The sequence below is a fragment of the Gracilinanus agilis genome, chromosome 1, assembly GCF_016433145.1.
Source record: "Gracilinanus agilis isolate LMUSP501 chromosome 1, AgileGrace, whole genome shotgun sequence".
Lineage (NCBI taxonomy): Eukaryota > Metazoa > Chordata > Mammalia > Didelphimorphia > Didelphidae > Gracilinanus > Gracilinanus agilis.
In genome coordinates this window covers 280658642-280680378 of record NC_058130.1, presented here as the reverse complement: position 1 = coordinate 280680378, position 21737 = coordinate 280658642, and the positions used below count along the sequence as shown (strand labels likewise).

Here is a 21737-nt window from a genome sequence, read left to right as displayed (position 1 = left end):
AAATGCCTACCCTTTGACCCAGCCATAGTACTATTGGGTTTGTACCCCAAAGAGGCAATAAGGAGAAAGACTTGTACAAAAGTATTTATAGCTGCATTCTGTTGTGGCAAAGAATTGTAAAATGAGGGGATGCCCTTTGATTGGGGAATGGCTGAACAAACTGTGATATATGATGGTAATGGAATATTATTGTGCTGAAAGGAATAATGAACTGGAGGAATTCCGTGGGAACTAGAAAGACCTCCAGGAATTGAGGCACAGCAAAAGAAACAGAATCAGGAGAACATTGTACACAGAGACTCATACACTGTAGCACAATCGAATGTAACAGACTTTTCTACTACCAGCAAGAAAGAACACTATCCACATTCAGAGAAAAAACTGTGAAAACAGAAATGCAGAAGAAAAACATATGTTTGATTGATCATGTAGCTTGATATGGATATGATTAGGTTTTTGATGTTAAAAGATCACTCTACTGCAAATATGAATAACATGGAAATAGGTTTTGAACAATGATACGTATATAACCCAATGGAACTGCTTATCGGCTTTGGGGGGGAGGAGGAAAGGGGAGTAGGGGAATCATGAATCATGTAACCATGGAAAATTTTTCTAAATAAAAAAGGGGAAAAAAAGAAATTTGAGCATAACCCATGGTGATCCTTTTCTGAGAACCTACAGTGACCCATATGAAAACAGGTTGGAGTAATCAAATCTGCCCAGTCAATAAGTAGGTGTCTGAATATCCTGAATAAAACATGAGCCACTAAGCCAAACCTATAAAAATAAAAGTGATTGGCCAATTAATAAATGGTCAAAGGATATGGAATAGGCAATTTTCAGATTAAGAAATAAAAGCCATCTATAGTCATAGGAAAAAATGCTACGATTCTTAATTAGAGAAATGCAAATTAAAACAACTGAACATATGTTAGATTGCTTGGCATTTCAGGGAGAAGGGAAGGGATGGAGAAAGGAAGGGAGTATCAGAAGAAGAGAGAGAATTTGGAATTCAAAACGTCTTAAAAGTGAATGTTAAAAAATTGTTTTGTATTTAACAGAGGAAAATGAAATATTATTTTTAAAAAGATAAAAGGACCAACCCCACACATTCATTTCACACACACACATCCATATCACACAGCTGAAGTCTTCCTCACTCACCCATCTTCTAAAAATTGATTGCTTGATGTTGGTCCCCGTTGGATTTGTGAGTGGGTTTAGATGTATCATAAACCATTGTGTATTATAGGTATATTATAAACCATTTAACCTTTTCCTTACTACATTAGTAAAGTTAGTAAATATCAAATAAGCCTAATAAAAGCACAACCATGAATATTTAATAAGCATTTTCAAAATGTCTACTGTATACCCACCATTGCTTTGAGGTTATGAAAAAAGTAACACATATACTCATTCTTGAGGTGATTAACTGTAGATGAGGTAGAATCCTCAGTTTTCTTCTTTCTGCTTCCTTTTGCCACCTTCTGCTTTTTTTCCTTTGTACCTCTGCCAAAATGTTTTCAAGAATAAAGAAGTTAAGTTTAAAGTAAAGGCAGCATGGTGTAAAGGAAAGATCAATAGATCAAATAGTGCCATGTAAATGTACTTTGTTATTTACATGTCTATTTTGCCTTATAACATGGCACAAAATGAACACAATAACATACTTTTGAAAGACTAGAAGTTAATATTTTTACTTTTTAAAAATCTGTCATGGGTCATGATCCAAAAGTTTACTAATATCTGTGTATTTCAGTTCTCTATCCTCTTTAGCATAAATGTAACCACGTTGGCTATCTACTCTCTCAGCATTCATATGTGCATTTGTATGAACATATATATACTCATGAACCAATTCACTGGAAATTCTAAATCTACCCAAAGAAGTTTAGCCAAAGGTGGATTAGGGGTGGAAGTAGAATTAACACTGGGACTAATACCAAAAGTCAGATGACGCCAGATCCAGGAACAGATGGTAACAATTTGGGGTTGAAATAAAAAGTAAGGGTTAAGCTAGAAGAGGGACTGATATTCCTATTCAGCAAAGAGCATCACTGAGCTATACATTTCTTTCCTTGCCATACTCTCCATCATGCTCACTATGCAACTGAGGAAGTCATTTACAGGATCATGTACAGAGTTTGTGACACATTGACCAAATCTAACTACCTAGGTCCCACAAAGACAAAGCAGTGTAGTGGAAAGAGCATTCAACCTGTTGTTTAAACACCTGGGTAAATATCCAGGCTCAGATACTTACTGTGACAGAGTCACCTTTCTTACTCTGAGCAAGTCACAACCTCTCTGAGCCTCAGTTTCCTCAAAATATTCTGGCAAACTTTACCAATAAACTGCATTGAACTATTTTCACAGAGCAAACTGTCATTCACAATCACTTGGACATTATTGATCCAGAAAAGTTGAAAAAAAAAGTTTATGAAGTAGAAAAATTTCAAAATATAAAAAGATAGCAGAGGAAATCAGAATCACATGAAAATACAAATGAGGTATATTATCCTCTCTGCTACTGGTGTTTTAACATAATTGTTTCAGTGAACCTATAAAGGATGAATTTACTTCCTAATAAGTAATAAGAAATAAATGAGTAATTTTTATCAGATTGTACAAAATGTTCATAGAACATTAAATTTTTTAAAGCTGCATAGTGTTTTGTTCTAGGACTATTTCCATTTGAACCTCCTTGAAAAAGATGCACATACAAGATGACAATAATTGCACTAGTATCAGTTACTTCACAAGAGTTCTGTTTAGCCCCAAAAGACAAAACTAAGAGCAATAAAAGAGATATTCAAAGAAATAATTTAGGCTAAAGATGAAGAGAAGTTTCCTAATAATTAGAATTATCCAAAAAAAAAGCTCATTTGAGGTTGTTTTGCAAAGGCTTCATGACAAATGTCAAGTATATTGTACAAAAGATCCTTTTTAAGTTATGACTTGGGCCAAATAGTCTCTAGTCTTTCCTGAGATTCTGTGATTTTGTGCTGAGAAGAAAGTGCTTTGTAAAGCTTAGAGCACTTTCAGAACAGGGGTGATTTATGTGAAAGTGAAAAATATTCATGAATTAGCTTTTATTTACATCAAAATGAAGATGTATATGACCACAATCTGGTAGCTTTGTTGAGTTTCACAAATCCTTAGACCAGACCAGAAATTCTCTCTATGCTATCCCTCAACAACTGGTCAAACAACCTGTTTGAAAATTTGTTTTTTTTTAAAGAGAGCATTTATTTCTCTTCATTCACAAGTGTTTAAATTGTAGGTTATTTTTTTCTGGCAGCTGTGTTGATTGGGGCAGGAGGAATCTACAGTTTGTATATATAGATTGTCATTTAGATAGTCAAATTTCCAATTTAAAAATTAATATTAAGCTGAGTATCTTTAATGTTAACATATATCATTTATTTTATGTAAATATGTACATATACAGTCACATGCACCTTTTTATGTAAAGTGGTAAAGGTGATGCTAGGTTGATTTGTTGTCATTTAATATTTATTGCCCATTTGCAATCTGCTAGGCACTGAAATGTTTTCTTATGCAAAATTCAATATTTGGTGTCAAGCCCACCAAATATATTGCTCCTGACTTGGGGTCCAGGTAGAAAAGAACTGTGGATTTTAGAATTTGTTCCTTTTTTTTTCTAGTCACAGTACTAAGTCCTATCCCCCACATTTCTGACTTTCATGTCAGCTTTCTTTGTGAGTAAATCAAAGACTACTCAAATGTTCACTCTGGAAGGGACCCCAGAGATCATCTACTCCAACTACCTCATTTAATCCTAGGTGAAGGAACTGAGAGCTGAAATGAAAGGACTTGCCTATTATTCAAAAGAATGGTATTGTCTCTTTTCCTTATTTAACAGAAACTCAGAGTCTGATTTTAATAAGAAAAGCCAGGCAGTGATTTTTCTGAAAGATTCCTTCTATTTTCTATAATCCTAATATGCATTTCTGCATTGCTAGGCTTAATACTAACTGAACTTGCATTTAAATATATTTTAATCCTGAGTCATTTAGTCCAATCAAATACTGTATGTAATTAAATCTTTAAATTAAACTTCAGTGGATGGGTGTAATGAATCCTTGATTCCAGATAACCTCACAGATGAATTGTGAAAGTCTTTACATATGTATGCATTAGAGTGCACTAGAGACTTATAAACCTCTATAGTTATACTTTCCCATTAATCCTCATAATTTTATCATGTACCTTTACACAAAGAGAAACTGAGGTAGAGGAGTTAAATGAATTCCAAGAAGTCATACAGCTAAGTAAGCCACAGAGCTGGTACCCAAACTGATGAGGAACTTACTTCTAAGACACTACCACTTTCAGTTTCAAAAAGTACTTTAAATGAGAAAACATTTCCCCTTAAAGAAAACAGAAGGGGGCAGCTGGGTAGCTCAGCAGATTGAGAGCCAGGCCTAGAGACTGGAGATCCCAGGTTCAAATTTGACCTCAGACACTTCCCAGCTGTGTGACCCTGGGCAAGTCACTTGACCCCCATTGCCTACCCTTACCATTCTTCTGCCTCAGAGGTCCTAGGTTCAAATCTGGCCTCAGACACTTCCCAGCTGTGTGACCCTGGGCAAGTCATTTGACCCCCATTGCCTATCCTTACCATCCTTCTGCCTTGGAGCCAATACACAGTATTGACTCCAAGATGGAAGGTAAGGGTTTTATTAAAAAAAAAAAAAAAAAAAAAAAAAAAAAAAAAAACACCAGAAATTTTCTTGTACTCTGTAGAGATCGTTAGAACTCTATAATCAATAAAAATAATCAATAAAAAGATTCTGTTCTTATCAAAACATGTTGGGAAATGCCTGAGAATACCAGAACTATTTCTATATTATCAGTAGCATCTAAAGGCCTAGAATTTTGCAAAAGAAAAGATACAGAGGTGTGATGATAGTACTAGACATAAAATCAAAATCTATCTGTGACTGACCCATTTAAACACATTGTCAGATGATACTATGGAAAATACTAACATTTATAGTTGTGTATTTTTTAAAATTGTTTTATTGTTTCAAGGAAATAGTGGCACTGTTTTTTAGGCTTTTTTTAGATTTAATGGAAAGAGCATTGTATTTCAAATCAGAAGGTTCCGGTTCAACTCTGTTGTGTGATCAGCAAACCACTTAACTTTTTCAAGCTTCTTTCCCTCATTTATTATATGGAGATAATGATACTTGGCCACACACTTATGAGAATCAAAGGACATAATGGATTTAAAGTGTATCATAAACATAAAGTCGTATCTAAATGTCATCTCTCCTTATTAGTAGTCAAATTGTGGTTTAATATGGGCGACTATATTTAGTTTTTTTTTTTAAATCCATGTGGAGCTTCTCTACTTTTCAGACTATATATATGTCAAATATTTAATCCTAGGAAGAGTTCCCTTTTGCTATTGAGCATGCTTGCTTCTAGACTTTGCTCAGATCTCCAGCAATCCACTTTTACCTAACAGATTTTACATTTTATATAACAGAATTAAAATAATAGTCTGAATCAAACATAATTACAAAGATGAATAATAGTTACAATCACCCCCTCAAAAAGATATAATGTACTCCAAAGTCAAATAGAAATGAACGATTTGAGAGTTCTCTGTCATTTGAGATCTTCGGTGCTACAACTCCCTTCCATTAGAAAGGATAATTAAGAATTAACACTAATTACTATTTGTGCTTTAAAAAAGTTAGAATGCCCAAGTGAGCTAACAATGGTTATTTCTCAAGGCTTTACCAGACATAGAAAACATGGCTTGATTACATTTAATTTGATTCCAATTAAAAAACCCTTAAGAAGTTCCTATTGAATTAGATTACACCGAGCACTTCAGCAGAAACTTCATTATCTGAGGCAGTTTCAATTTCCAGTCCTTACATAGGAAGGAAAACCCTGTTTGTTTTAGGAGAATAAACTTCATCTCAGTATTTCATTATTGTAGCTTTTGGGCTATTAGTTAAACATGCAGGTATTCCTAGGGAAATTCTGCATTGGGGGTGACTCACCAGTCACTGAAACTAGAAATGCTTTGAAAAACCATAGAGGCAGCCTTACGGAGTCACACATATATATGTATTTAGCTAAGAAAACCAAGAGAGACTAACAAGCCCTGCAGTGAAATAAGGCAAGTTCTCATGTTTTAATAGATAAATGCAAATTAACCTTATTTAGCATGTAGGTCCCTGATTTTGACAATATTTTTAAAAAGAAAATTCTAGGATACTAAGGCAACAAATAAACAGGTAAATACAACCACAGTAATGTCATGTAGCTTTCAGTTCCCCCTCCCCTTTTAGAAAATAGTCTCACATATTGATATGTCTATATTCATATTCAAGGTGTGCTAAAATTGTCTTAGTCTTAACTTGGTCAGTGTGGAGGGACTTTAACTTATTAACTCACTGCCTCCAGTTTATGATGACTTTTCAAAGGTGAAAAATGCTCATGGAAAACAATAATGTAAGAATTGAAGCAAAGTATTTACTCAGATAGCCTAATAAGACTAAACTTAAAAGGAACCAGCATTGGGGAAGCATAAACTGTGTCATTCATTTGAAATGACCAGAATTCTGCCTACTATGTGTCTTTGACATAATAGACACTAAATACACATCTGTTGAATTAGATGTTTAGTATGCCCATCGCTGATTTTTTATAATTACAAGGTATCCTGTGGTTTGTGGTTAGTGATTAAACATTGAGTAGATGTATCACATGGGTATGAGTATAGAGAAACCTACAGCATTTCAAGCATTTCATGTTGTAACAGTGTCTTTATTATACCTTGTGGAAAGCATTGACCAAAGATCAACTTACTCTACAATATATCTATTGGTTAATTAGAACTCTAAGGAACAACAACAACAAAACCCACATTATTGACTTTTAAATCTTCAATCAAATAAATATTTACGACTGTAATTTGCAAAAATTATTTCTTTTCAATTTGGGGCACAAAGAGTAAGTATGCTGCTAACTTCATTGAATACCGTGGTCATCCACAAGCACGAATTATGGTCAATGCAAAAAAACAACAACACCAACACCAACATTACATGTCTAACAACAATCTACAAATATCCTTTAGCATCTCCTTTACAGATACGGTGCTTTATGATTGTAAATTCATTTCAATGCACAACTGACCTTGAGACAGAGCACAGCAGAACCATAGATGTGTGACCTAGTTTAGTGACCAGTGGCTATAGATATCAGAGAATGTGCTTGCTGTCAATGATCACTGCTGAAACCTGTCTATACCACACCAGAACAATCAATTTTGTAAATGATTGCAATAATCAAGGAAATTGCCTAATTTATAAATCCTTGCATACAGCATTTTAATGGATCCCTACATTTTAATGCTGATGCTGCCAGAGCTAAATGAATTGTTGTCCAGTCTGTCATTACACAAAATGATAAAAGCATTCAGTCTGGTTGGGCAACTACATCTCATGGATATTCAGGGCTTCAGTATATAATCAGTCATTAGTGACTTCTGTGAAAATTTTGCCTTGCTAAAGCTTTGAGAATGGTAAAAGGGAGGGCTGTGGGTGCTCCCATCTTTACAGAAATCCTTCATTACACTCATGGAATCCGAGTATATGACAATGCTGAAGCCCTGCTTTTCCCTGAATCGTTATATCTCTGATACATTCAGTTTCTTTGAAAAGCCCCATGTTTTATTTTTCCCCCCTTTTTTCCTCTCAGTGTAACACTGCTCCATTAAAAACAAACAAACAAACAAACAAAAAACAAAAAACTATACTCTAGAGCCAGCATACTTTACTACTCTGAACTTCCACATCATGAATCATGACCATGAGGATACAGTTAGAGGGGGATGTGCTTTTGCTAACAGGTAAGTCTATATAATCCACACCGAAAGTGGCTCTACGAACTTAGCTCTTTTCATAAACCCGGTTACACACAAATTGCTATTCTCGGTTAAACCTTAAGCAATTGATTTCAGCCAATAGTGTGCTGTCAGTCCTTTACTTACTGCTCAATCTCACTAACCTGACATTTATGGTGTACTGATTGGCCTCTGTCAGTGGTGGTGGTTGTAAATTCACTTTGAAAAGCTTTGTGTTAACAGCCTTCATCCAAGCTCTGAGAAGAGTACGAACAGGCAGCCTGACAATTGCTCGACCTCCTGCCCTTATTACAGTGAGTAAATCAGGCTTTGAGCCATTAGGCTGGAGCCTGGGGCCTACACAAAAAGGATTGACATGACTAAAGGTCAACCTCTGTCACACATGTATGTGTAACAATTTGGATAATGGAATTCTGTAACTTATCTGAGAAAGGTGGCAAATACTTACAAGGAAAGAGTGTATGCTGCTCTGGATTTTCTGGCTTTTATGCTAAGTAGCTATACAAGAGTCTGTATTTCTTGAGTAAATACAGAAAATGTCTGAACTTGTGAAATCTTAGAGTATATAAAATCTACACAAAAAAGCAAAAGGAATTAGGGGAAGAGGAGCTCAAGACAGCTCTGTGAAATATGTAGCATGCCAAAGGTGACATGATTTCTTCCCATTGTAATGATACATTTTACCATGCTAACCAATGTGTGCTTTTTTTTGGTATAAGTCATATCACATAACTGTAAACTATATTTGCCATGGTATGCTCCATCTTGGATAGTAGTTGTTTGGGATATGTTCATCCAGTATTTCTCTTTACACATTAGTAATCCATGTCTTAAAGACAAAATTTATCATAATATCCCATGAGATATGTGATTTCTAGATAATAAAAATATAAATTTTCAAGCAATTAAAATGAGGTCAAGTTATAGAATGATATCAGTAAAGAATATCTGGCGGTAGACAAGTCATAGCCCCTTGCTTCATTTCTCTCATGGGATCTGCTTTTTAAGGTATTCTATCTAAAAAATTTAAATTCTCAATTCTTATTTTAGTTTCTGGATTGTATTTTTAAGTCAATGTGGGAAATTTTAGAAAAATTTGCAAGCTATGACATAAACAGAGGGAAGTCATGGAACCAGAAACATACTTGTAGGGGGTTTTCTTCACAAAGGCAAAATGCTACCAAATAAGCAACTCCTAAACAATACGTAATATTAACTGGCTAACTAACATATCTTGAACACTGAAGTGAAAGGATTTACAATGCCTGCAATTCAAGTTCATACATATTAAAGTTTATTAAAGTCTTCAAATGAAAGTTGATGTCTTTTTTCTTTTAGGAAAAGGGGATAAATTTTTTTTTTCTCTTAAAAGGAACCAGAAGTGCTTACAGTTATTTGGTATGTGATTTGCTAGGGCATTGCTAGGCAGGGATAAGCATATATAGCAAAAGCATATAGATAGTTTAATTGTACTTATTTTATTTAATGGTACCTTTCTAAGTGTACAATTTATAGTATTAATATTTTTAACACAATACTGGAAATCTTTCCAAAAGGCAGCAGATGGTTTTACAGTCCATGTAAAACTACAAAATGCTCACTCTATCAAACAGGCTCCAATGAAAAAGACATCTCCTCAAATGAGGCAAAGCCAAAAAGCTACACCAGCTGTTACTTGGCATAATATAAAATGCAATAGTAACATTACTATAGTTTACTTTTAAGGAACAAATTATTTGAATTTTATAATTTCATCATATTTGAAATTTGGCTGACAGGTAGCCTCAAATTAAATACTGAATTGCTAAAAAACATAACTTTATAACTTTAGTGTAGACTATGGTAGCAACATAATTCTATCCCCTGGCATTTTGATACATCAAACCACTACAGAGTCTTTGAATCTGTGTAGTTACCATCCTATCATTGGAACAAGTCCTACATTTCAAGAATTCATGCTCATGGGCACAGTCCTGTGTATAGAATCTGGCAGTTTGAATGAATCTACATAAGTTCATTTAAAGCATAAAAACATCATTTTCCTTTATTCTGTTATTACTTAAATAATAACTTAAGTGATAGTTTTAAAACAAAAAAACTTGCCATTATTTATTACTGAAGTATATACTAATTTTTAATGAAGCTATTAAAAACAGTTAATGGAGAAATGATAAGAAAAAATAGACCATTAGCTTAAAAGTAAAACTCAATTCCAAATGCTTTGTCTCAAAGTCAAATCAAAAATAGAACTACAAACCAATGTTCCATCTGATCTTAATTTTCTTAAGAAAAGATAAACTTTTTCCCAGATTATGGATGAATATAAAAATGTTCAAATGTACCCAACCAACATGAAGGATTTGGCAAAACTGAATCTCTCCCTTGAAGCCCAACTGTAATTCTAATGAACCTCAACTTCATTTAAGTTAACTGAATAATTTTTCATTTTTTAAAAGAAGTGCAATTTATTTTGCCAATTGTTGCTAAAATGTCTTGTCAAGCTTGACTTCTGGATTGAAAAGCTTCAGCTATACTAGCCTATCTTAATCAACAATTTCATTTTAAACTTCCGGATTTTAGTCCAATAGAATTTTAAGTGTGCCCTGTGTACATTCCAAAAGTCTGGTCTTATTAAATTCTGATGTTAAACAGAAAGGGGAAACCATATGCAACCAGATTAATTTATCCCTAGGGAAAAAGGACACATTAATAATTGAGATAATGTTTTCATATATGTTGGAATCAAATGTGCCTTTCCACTTCTTCATTAGAAAACACATTAGGGAAAAATTATCTCACTCTCATCAATAAGACCTAATTGCTGAGAAAGTCTCTATTTTCTTTTTAAAAAAAATTTTTGGAAAGAGTGTTCCCATTCCTTCCAAATGTCCAGAAATGTTATCGTGCATTCAAGTATTGTTGGAAGAAATGCCTATATTACCAAAGTGAATGTTTTCTTAATTCACCCTGGACTATTTTTGTTTTAAACAGCCGGAGTTTATAATATTTTTTTAAAAAATACCAGCAAACCTTGAGTCTGATTGAAACAAGTCAAAGTGAAAAAGAAACAACTGAAGTGACTGATATTTTGGCTTTATGAAGAATTAATCTCTCTAAACTACAAAAAGTTGTCTTGGTCTATTTCTAAAAAAAACTAAGAATGCTCCATGATCTCTCGCAGATATGAAAACATGTTGTGAGGTAATGAATAGTATTTAATATACTTTGAATGGCTATACATTTGAAGAGTACTAATTAATGGCAAATATATATATATATATGTACATACATATATATATAAAATGCATGATAGGAGCACGTTAGCAAACTAACCGAACAGTTTCTGATACAGGTTTATGTCAAGAAAATCTATTTACTATATTTACTACATACTTTTATGTGTATTTTTATTTATTATAAACCAGAAAGCAGAATTTAAAATACAAGCACCCAATATGAATTTGAATGTTTCTGCAATGAACCTTCATTCTACATAATAAATCACAACCATGTTGAAAACAATGAACTGTAATTTGAAACAAAAATCCATCAACTACTTGGTATCACTGCAGAAAAAATATTAGAAATCCATTTGCAGTACTGAAATAAAGATAAGTTACCCCCAGAAGATCCATCAGGACTTAAATATTGAGCTACTAATTTAAAGACACTTTCTCATCTGCAATCGACTTGAAAAATATGCAGACAGGAATTAATTATACTTATGACTTAAATGAGACAATTATGAGAAGATACAGACATATATAAAGTTAATATTTTTAAATATGTATATATTAATGTTGACCTGCTAGGATGAAAGATATTTTAAAAGAATATGTTCAAAAATGGGTCATTATATCACGAGTCATAAAGCACTTAGTGTCAGAATTTCTTATTTGCCTACAGATGCATACTGATTACTTTAGAAAACAGTTTTAAGTATATTTTTTAAGAGAAATGAGGCCCAAAAGAAAAAAAAAACTAAAACATGAAGAATGAGTCAAAAATCTGAGGTTTTTCTATTATTAAATATAATGATTCAGATACACATTAATTTACATAACATGTCTTAGGATAAATATATGTCTGCTACATTTAAAATGGTTAAGAAAAACTTTATGTAGTAGTTCATTGGAAGTATGTTTTTTTAAGCCAGCTATTACTATAAATGTTATGTGTATCAGCTTCTTCTACCTATTCATAGTAATCATTGCAATACTACCCAATCTTTAAAACACAATCCTTTTTATAGGCTTTCATTTCTTCCTTGAGATATTTTGTATAACTTTAGAACCACTATGCTGAAAATTTCACGGACATTTACAACTTCATGCCAGTATCTGAAATATTCGTAATCTTACTATCCTAAACTATACCAACTTTGTTACTGTGGAAGAAGAAAATAAGTTCCCTGAATATTTAATGAATTCAGGACTAGCAGCCTGCAAGAAGGTTAAAAACATGTACAACTTTTATTCACATGCGGAACAACTCCAAATCCATTGTATCTGGTACCTAATAAGAGTAAAGATAAAATAACATCTTCATGTCTCTGTTGAAACAATTTCTGTTGTACCCAAAATAAAGTTCTTTTTTTAAAAAAAGAAAAAATATTTATTAAACAGAAGTGTGCTAACTATACTCTGCTAACAGTTAGATTTCTGAATGTATGATGTCTTAACAGGAAACACCCAGCTGTTCCAGCCAGGTATAAAAACAGTACATTTCCTTTTTATATGGGATTTTCTTATGTTCACAATTTTGCTCTCTCTCCTATTAGAAATAGCTGAGCTCTGGAGCAGTTATACTGAAAGTACTGGGTTCAAATGTGACCTCCAGCACTTACTAATTATATGAACCTGGGCAAGTCACTTTACTCCTATTGCCTAGCCCTTACTGTTCTTCTGCCTTGGAAACAATACACAGTATTGATTCTAAGATGGAAGGTGAGGGTTTAAAAAAAGAAGAAAGAAATAGCTGAACCCTAAATTTAAGGTATAAAAAATAGTATTTAGATTTACTATTATCATAAAGAGGCAAACTTTTATAATTAAATATTACCACTGCAAATGTTTCATTTTAGAAAAAAGTGCTTCACTTTAGAAAACTCTTGACAAATCTGTAACTATACAGTTTCATCATTCTTGTGATGTCACAATAGCATCAAAAGAACTAGAAAGTGCTTATATTATCTTTAAAGAAAAGTTGAGGTTACAACCAATTAGATTAGGAACCAGAACCAAAAAGAAAATGTTCCAGATCCAGGTAATTGAATAATTTTCCCCTTAATGTCAGTTTTTACTTCCCAAAACTTTCTTCACTTAGCATAATTTATCTTTTTCTTTTTCTTTCCTCAAAGAATTTCTCTGAAAATAATAGCTTTAATATTGTTTGTAATAATAATATTTGGGAAAACTCGGTGCAGTTTTCAACTATGAAATCAAAATATAGCACTAAGATTTCTGAGTAACCAAAACATTATTTTTAAAAAATATTTTGCATTATTAAATTCTAAAACTTACGGTAAAAGTTTATAAACATAAAAAAGTCTTCCACAATGGTTTTAATTTGAAATTTAACCAGGGAGCATTTTTCCCATGATGTTACAGCAGGTGTAACCCAGGCGTTGATGATCCAAACCCAAACTGAACCTCCCCCACTTTTTACAGCAAGGTCTCATACACAAACCTTTTCTCATGGACCTAGCTCTCTGTAGAGTTAGCTCAAGCATGTGCTACTCTGTTAATTCTGGGAAGAACATTTTTAACACACAGGTGCAAGTTTTTGTGGACAAGATGAACTATTTAGGCCACAATCTACTTGGTTAAGATAAAGCAGCATGTACTGTAACCTGTCATCTTGACAAGCTGCCCTGCCAGGTTAAATGTATAAGCAGCTGCAGCAATCTGCTCCATATTACATCAAGAAGGTTGTAATATGTACCTGTTCAGGTACCTGCCAACTTGGCCAGTAAAGTTAGAATTATCCCACCAACCCTCTGTTCCAATAAAGCTACATCCAACATCTCAAATTACACAGTATATATTTCTTCTCTTAAATTTCACAGTACCCTAGGCAACATTATAAACAATTTTCAAGTTAGTGACTGTAAGATTAGAAACTCCTAGAGGGCAGGACCTGGGTCTTATTTATTTTTTTCTCTCTTCCAGATTCTGGGGTAGGTAGTATCATGGTAAAATGACTGGCATGGAAATACGAATCTGAATACTGGCTCTGACAATTCACAGGATCGCACATTTTGATGGCCTACTTCATTTTGTCGAAATAACCCCTTCAATTTATAGATAAAGAAACTAAGGCTCAGAGATGATCACAAGTCAGTGTATAGCTAAGGTTTGAACTGAGTCCTCTCACTCCCAATCTAACTGTTTCAAACCATTTCTCTATTACTACCTGTCAAGCTATGGCAAGGGATATAATCTCCAAGAATGTCTATCACTTCATCTATAAAAGGAAACTAACATTAATTAAAAACTACCTATAGGAAGACTTTGGTAAACATTAAAGGGCTATATCAATGTAAATTATTACTGGATACGATACCAAATAAATATTTATTAGAAAGGTTATCTAATGTCAATTTTCAGTAACTCGATTCACTTTCTCTTCCAATAACAAGTGTTCCAAACCTGGGATATGAGAAGCTTATCAAAGAAGTGCAGAGAATATTTAATAAATATTTTATCCTAGAAGTTTATCCCAACATAGTATTGTTAGCCTCCCAAAATGTGTAGATTGCAGAGAGAACAATAAGGATGAAGGATCAAATGGGAAAGAGCAGTAGTGCATCTGAAAAATTAGAGGTAGTTGAAGGAATCATTTTTAATAATCAAAACCAAATGAATAAGGCTTGAATAGGAACCAATTTTCATATTGCACTAGAAAATATCAGTAGTAAAGGTTTCTAACCAATGAAGTTACAAAATTCAGGGTATCCTATTCTAATTTAATATGCTAGGGCTTTAATTCCATTTCCATGGACAATTTCCATGAGTCAGAATTCTTAATCCTGTTGTCAAGTCAAATTCTAGGCAAGAAACAACCAGGATGCAAAATAAGAGTAGGTATTAAAAACTCTTTCATGAATAAAATAAAACTATTCATAGAAAAGAAACAGGATAAGTTTCATTATTTTTTTACTATGTTCTGATAATCACTTAATATTTTAATAACACTAAAAAGGCTATATGCCAAATAGTTTTCTTTATGAAAAAAGCCTTTCATTTTAATTCTTATGTGCATATGCATGAAAAATTCTAGAATTAATTTATTTTCATTATGAATAGGATGTGTGAGAATGTTTATGAGAAGCCAAGGGATTCTCTAAGGGAAAAGATCAGGTACCCTTCCCTAGACCTACTATTTTACTAAGCCATTTTCTGGCCCACAGTGGAAGCTGGGAGTCAGAAGACTTGGGATCTAGTCTTGCTCTTTTGTCAAGAGCCAAGTGCTCCACAAGTCATCTCCCTTTAGTTTCCTCATTTGTCAAATGAAGGGATGGATGATCACGAAGACGCCTTCCAGCTCTCATAGTCTCTTCTTGTGGAAAGAGCAGAAGGCCTGGAACTGAAAATCTTAGATGGCCAACCTTAGGAAACCTATTCTCTGTCCTTTCCATGCCTATTGTGTCCCAGTAGGAGTGACTACACAAAAATCAATTCCTTTCATTAACTGCAGACAACTTTTGGAGAGCAAGAACCAAATCAGACAATTTAAGAGAGGGAGCCTTAAGCTTACCTCCCAGAGATGTTGGGTATTTCTGACAGCTCCTGCCTGCACCTTTTCTGGGGGAAGAAGCACTCCCTGAAACGGTCCAATCCAGGTGCCCTGCTGGATCCTCTGTGCAGCGCAGATACCATACGCCAGACCTGGCACAGTGCTGGTGCACAGACACACCTCCCGAGGCAGGTCTCGAAGCCACTCCGGTATCTCTGGCGGGGGCGCGGCGGCGGCGGTGCTGCTGGTCCCCACCAGCCGGCGAAGAGAGTGCAGGGGACCGTGCATGGGGCATTCGCCATTACGGTTGTCAGCACACATGTCGCAACCTGCCGAGTGAAAAGAAGGGCCGCGGGGATTGGGAGCGGGCAAAGGGGAGAAAGAGAAAGGTTTAACAAGAAAGCTGTGTGTGCTTATTCAACCCTGTCCACCCCTATCTCTACCCTACCCACCCCTAAAAAAGATGTGACAGTTCTGCCCTGGGGCACCTTGCACTGGTAATGGTGCACTCCCTCTTTTCTTCCCCAAGCCAAGACTCGGATACCTTCGCTTTGTACCTGGGAAGGTCCTGAGATAGCCGCAGATTTGATCAACTTTTGGACTAAATTTTGGACTAAAATAAATGGACTTTTAGTGATCTAAAAACCAAGAGTCCGCCAGGAAACATGGGCTGCGCTTAAAAATTTTGGGAACTCTCTAGGCCTCGACTGTGACAAACCCCTCACTGGTGTAGAAGCTGGTTTCCCCTCTCCCTCTTCATTTCTCTCTCCCTCAAATCTCCTTTACTCTCTCTCTCTCTCTCTCTTCTTTTCTCTCCCTCTCCATTATTCTCTCCCTTTCCTCTTCTTTTTCCCCTCTCCCTCTCCTCCTGACCACCCCTCTTCCTCTCTTTTCTTTTTCCTTTGATTTCTTCCACTATGGAGATGGCAAAAGATGTTTTCTGCCAATGTTACTTAATTGCACTTTTTAAGAAATTCTCAGAAATCTTTTCCCCTGGAGTTAAGAACTGGGATTTCACTGATATATAGCAAAGCTGATCACTGTCCAGACTTAATATTTTAAAGTTTTTCTTTTTTTAATCTTTGAAGCTGATTCCTCTTACAATCCCAAATATCACCTGAAAGAGGGGGGTGGGGGGAAAAGCACTGAGTCCCATTTGACTGCCCAGTCATCATTTCTGCTGCCCAATAAAAGGTCCTCAGCCTGAAAAAACTGTTCTGTCAAACAACTTGGCATTCAAAAATATAACCCCAAGAACTAAAAAGCGGTTAGACTAGCTTTTGGTTATCTCCTTTTCGTTGATGGGGGAGGAGGAGGGAGTCGCTGGCGCTGTCAATTGTGGGGTTACTGCGGGAATATTCTTATACTTGTTCTGACTCCTTGGCTTCCAGTGAAACGCTTAGGCAGGAGCATTTTTAAAGGAAGAATAAATGTCCGACTTGTTAAGCCCTTTAGGTTTAAAGAAAAAGTTGTGTTTTGTGTTGGTTTTTAACTAATGGACTTCTTTGCTTCCCTTACTTCTCAAAACTAGAAAGAGAAATGAGACGTCCCGAGCATTATACGAAGATGGGACACCTTTTTCAACTGGAAAAAAAAAGAAATCAACTACAGTTGCTGTCACCACTATGACCACATACTGCCACTCCTGAAGCAGTGAAAAAAGATCGTCCACTGGAGTTACACAAATCGTCTTTCTTCCAAAGGAATAGTGCAGAAGGGGAGGAAAAGGGAGGAAAATAATTTCAGGCTAGAAATGAAGCAGAGCGCACCAAAAAAAAAAAAAAAAAAAAAAGCCTCACTCTGGGCCCTTTCAATCTCATTCCGCCACCAGTCCCTCTCTATAGTGGCCCTGGAGATTTTGCAAGCAATCTTTAGTCCAGCCCAGTTGGGAACAAGTAGGCAGAGGCGGCTGGGGCCGCCTTGTCTCTAGCGAGAGCCTTGTAGTTATTAATGGGCTTTGCGGAGACATGTGGTCTGCTAGCCCCCACTGCTTCCCGGCCAGACAGTGGAGGGCCCAGCCTCTGGGGCCAACTCCTCATCCTTTCCCTGGTTCTCCTGAAATACCATACCCTGATCCCACCTTTCAATGAAGCAGCTTCCAACCCTGACTGGTATCACCGACAGACTACCCAAAGATTGCCATGAAATTTAAGTTGCTGCTGACCTCGAAGTTAATAAACTGAATTCAGTAGCTGTTCCAGAGCCCAGGGCTTCTGAATCAACATCCTACATCTTAATTTATTCTCCTTTCAAGCCCCTAGGAGAACTTCTTTGATTCTACAAGCCTGTCTAAATAGCCTTCCCTATGAGAAGCGAATTTGCCCCCACCCACCCAGTACAAAATTAGCTCTGAGAAAATCGATGTCGTCGTCCTTTTCTCATCAGAGTTCATTGTGTGAACTTGGGACAGTTATACTCCTGCTCTCTGAGCCTCATTTTCCTAATTTGTAAAATGAAGATAATAAAACTTTGCATACTTCCCAGGGTTGTGGTAAAGATAGGTCATTCTAGAACTTTGTAAACCTTTAAGCACTATTTTATATGCCAGCTATTAGTATTGCTAAGCCTTTTTGGAAGAAATCAGCTAATACTGTTGGGCAGGTCTTGAGTTCTCATTCCTCAGTGCTAGATGTTTGAAACTACTATAGAGATTTGAACAAACCCACGAGCACTCAGGGCAGTTCCACTGCTTCTCTTTGGGAAACAACAGAAACCAGGTTCTGGTAAATTGTTGAATTACTGAAATTAACAGTAATAACAAGTTTTTTCCTCAAGTAACTTATAATAAAATAAGTCCTATATGACCAATATTGTTTTCAATGTTCTTGCAGTTGAATTCACATTTTTATTTAGCTGTCTAGGAACTACTGTTCTTGCTCTTTCTATCACTAAATATGTCTGTGTATGTGAGGGGGGAGGATGTAGATATTGTTTCAATTTTGTATTTGTATCCTCAGGGCCTACCCCAGTGCTTGGCATATAGTAGGTGCTTAATAAATGGATTGACCATCTTAAGCTATTTAAACAAACTTAAAAGACCCTTAACCTACAGTGATTCAGCTAAAAAAAGGCATCCCTTTACTCAAACTTTCTTTCCTTAGGAAAGTTTGAAGGGAAAAATTCATTAATTATACATAAAAGCTACTGTTTTCTCAGGACTTCTCTTCTTTAAAGTGGAAATATGTTTACATCATGGGGGCTGAAGTTTTTTATGCATCTCAGGAACTTCTCAGTAGCAATACCTTCCTTTTAGTCAGTATAAAACAGATTGTATGACTCTAGAGCCTAGCTTTTACCAAAAGACAAGTAGAAAATAAAATTCCTTCTCATATACCACTGGGCCAACTATATCTCATATTCTACCTCAAGTGACTGATGGAAAAAAGTTTAAGAACATGAGTGATCACAGTGAGGAAGAGAAGAGCCCTGTGTCAATATGCTAGGTAAATAGAGATCTAAGAAATGGAGTAAAAAGTTTAGATTTTTATATTCAAAACCAAGACTCAATTGATAGAATGAAAATATTTAATCAGAATAACTATTTTGGGGACTGTTGAAAAGGTTGCATTCTGATTGGGTCACCAGGATGCTTTTGCCTCATTCCCACAATCTTATGTTTGGAAAATTAAAATAAAAATATGAATGGGAAAATAAATAGATAACATTCATATTTTTTTTTGATACCCAGCATCTGAAGGCCTTTCAACACCTTAGCAAAAAATAGCTAAAAAACAAATGACAATAAGCTAGGGCAATTTGCCTGTGAAAATAAAAATAAATCACCCAAGGGAGTTACTTAGATGACTTTTCCTTTCTGGTTCACTCAATAAGGCTATGTTGAAGGCAAGAGTATTTAGTATTCCCTCCCCAGACAGTTTGAACACATTTAGTACAGTAGACACATTTATCACAGGCAACATTTTTTCCCACTTCCAATACAGCTAACATCATATTATCTTAGGATTGTAGGTTCATAGATCTAGATCTGAGAAAGTTCTCAGAGATCATCTAATCCAATGTCTTCATTTTTCAGGTAAGGAACCTGAAGTCAAATGACTTGCCCACAGTCACAGAGATGTTAAACTGGAGAAAAGGAGAGTGGTGTTTGAACTCGGAATCTGACTCCAGAGCCAATGCCCTTTGCATTATCCCATATTGATACATAAAATAATTTGAAAAGCTGTGTACCTCAGCTACCAACCAAGACACTTAAAAGGAGATTTTTAATACATATTTAATGCATAGCATCACACACATCATATCTCCAAGAAGTACTCTACAGAGACTATACGGTTTATGAGACGTGTTAGAAATCCAGATTTGACATTCACCATCTACTTGACCTTGGGAGTCACTGAACTTCTTGGAGCTTCATTTCCTTCAATCATAAAATTGGGATAAAAATGCTTATACAATCTACCTCACCTGGTTAATTTAAGTAAAATGCATTGTAATTCTTAAAGTGCTGAGAAATGTAGGTTATTAATATTTTGCCAATATATCCACTTCATAGCAACACATTATGGTGTGACATGTGATGGAAACAACCATAGGATTCTGCAGATGGAGAAACCAAAGCTCCTGAGAATTGGAAAGTATCAAAATCAGTCTGGAAGACAACCAGTTTTCATTTACTGTATCTATAACATGTAAAAATATATTACTGTCATTTATGGCACATACAGTGAGAGAAAGAATAGAAATGACCAAAAATACCTGAGAGCAAGTTCCCCTATGAAACATACTGGCTGCCTGATCCTGGACAAATCACTTAATATTTCAATGCTCTAGGCAATTCACCAAGACAATAAATTATAAAGAAACTTGCCTGTCTGCATTGACAGAGGAACTTCCCTCATATAAGATTTCTCTATGCTAGTGAAATCACATGTCAAGTCCCTATTTTGAATAGTAGGGTTGCCCGAGGAAAGGAACTTTGGCTAACTACTATAAAAATGCATGAAGAAGTATTTTTACTTTCTCATGTTATGGATATAAAAATGTATTTTATTTTTTCACGTAACAAAACTTCTTTAGTTGTTGAAGATATTAAAACTTAACCTTTTACCTCAAAGTTTTAAAAGAACTTGATCCTTGATTTTTAAAATTAAATAGCTTTTTATCTATTTTGAACAAATAGAGGCTATGGGAACAAATGGAGTATTCAAGTATTTTCAGGCATGTCATCTATGAAGATACATAGGAAAGTTTCTTTCAAGAAAACATGATATGCCAACATAAATATATTCTCATTCAAGGAAATGATACCAAGGATAGAATAGTATCACTAAAATTAGGGAGGTTGTAGACATAGAAGCATTAGCAATAAAGTTTCCTTGACTTTGAAAAATAATAAAGCATTTTTATGTAGTCTCTAAATATAGGATTTGAAAGGCTCTTTAACTCAAAGATGCTTCTTTTGGTGAGAGTTCCTAGCCACAGATTTCACAGGCCTATTTCTTTTTAGAATATGTTCTTTTGTTTAACAATCTAGTGCAGAATACCTCTCAGTCCCCGTACCTCAATCATTAATATGAGGGCTATAATGATCACCTTCCCATACATTCACCAAAATCAAATGTTCAAAAATATAGTAGAAAAGGGACCATGTTTTTGCTTGCTTGTTTGTTTGAATGTGTTTCCCATCACCTCAGAAGTGTTTTTGTGTTGTTGTTTTTTTAAAAATGTCATTATTCATTACCAAGCTGACTGAAAATCTTGCTATATGGTTAAGGGAAGATTCTCTTGATAAGAGGTGAACTCTTCCTTTTTGTAAGCTGCTTTGTCTCCACCACAACCTTCAATTTCCTTAACTTATTGTCCCCCTTAGATGTTAAAGCAAGGTTAATTAATAAGCATTAATGGAAATGAATGAATGACAGGTCCCAGGAGAACAGGACAAAAAGCACCAGCCTGAGTAAGGACCTTAGCTTTGTTGGCTGCAGGCTATAGATCTTGTATGGCTGTTTTTGGTTCTCTATCAGTAGCCCAGTAGCCTCAGTGTCTCACAGTCTCTTCAGCCAGACCCAGCAGGATCCAGGAGCCATCCAGTCTCTCACATCCTCTCCTAGACCCTAGA

At 35.2% G+C, this 21737-nt stretch overlaps 1 protein-coding gene across 1 annotated transcript in view; it reads right to left on the bottom strand.

Moving 5' to 3' along the window:
* The window catches only part of PRDM6 (PR/SET domain 6), a 155404-nt gene that overhangs the window by 127517 nt on the left and 6150 nt on the right, over window positions 1-21737 (bottom strand). The window contains exon 2 of the mRNA XM_044657589.1: window positions 15680-15987. Coding sequence (XP_044513524.1) covers window positions 15680-15987 — 308 coding nt within the window. The remainder of the gene's footprint in view (window positions 1-15679; window positions 15988-21737) is intronic.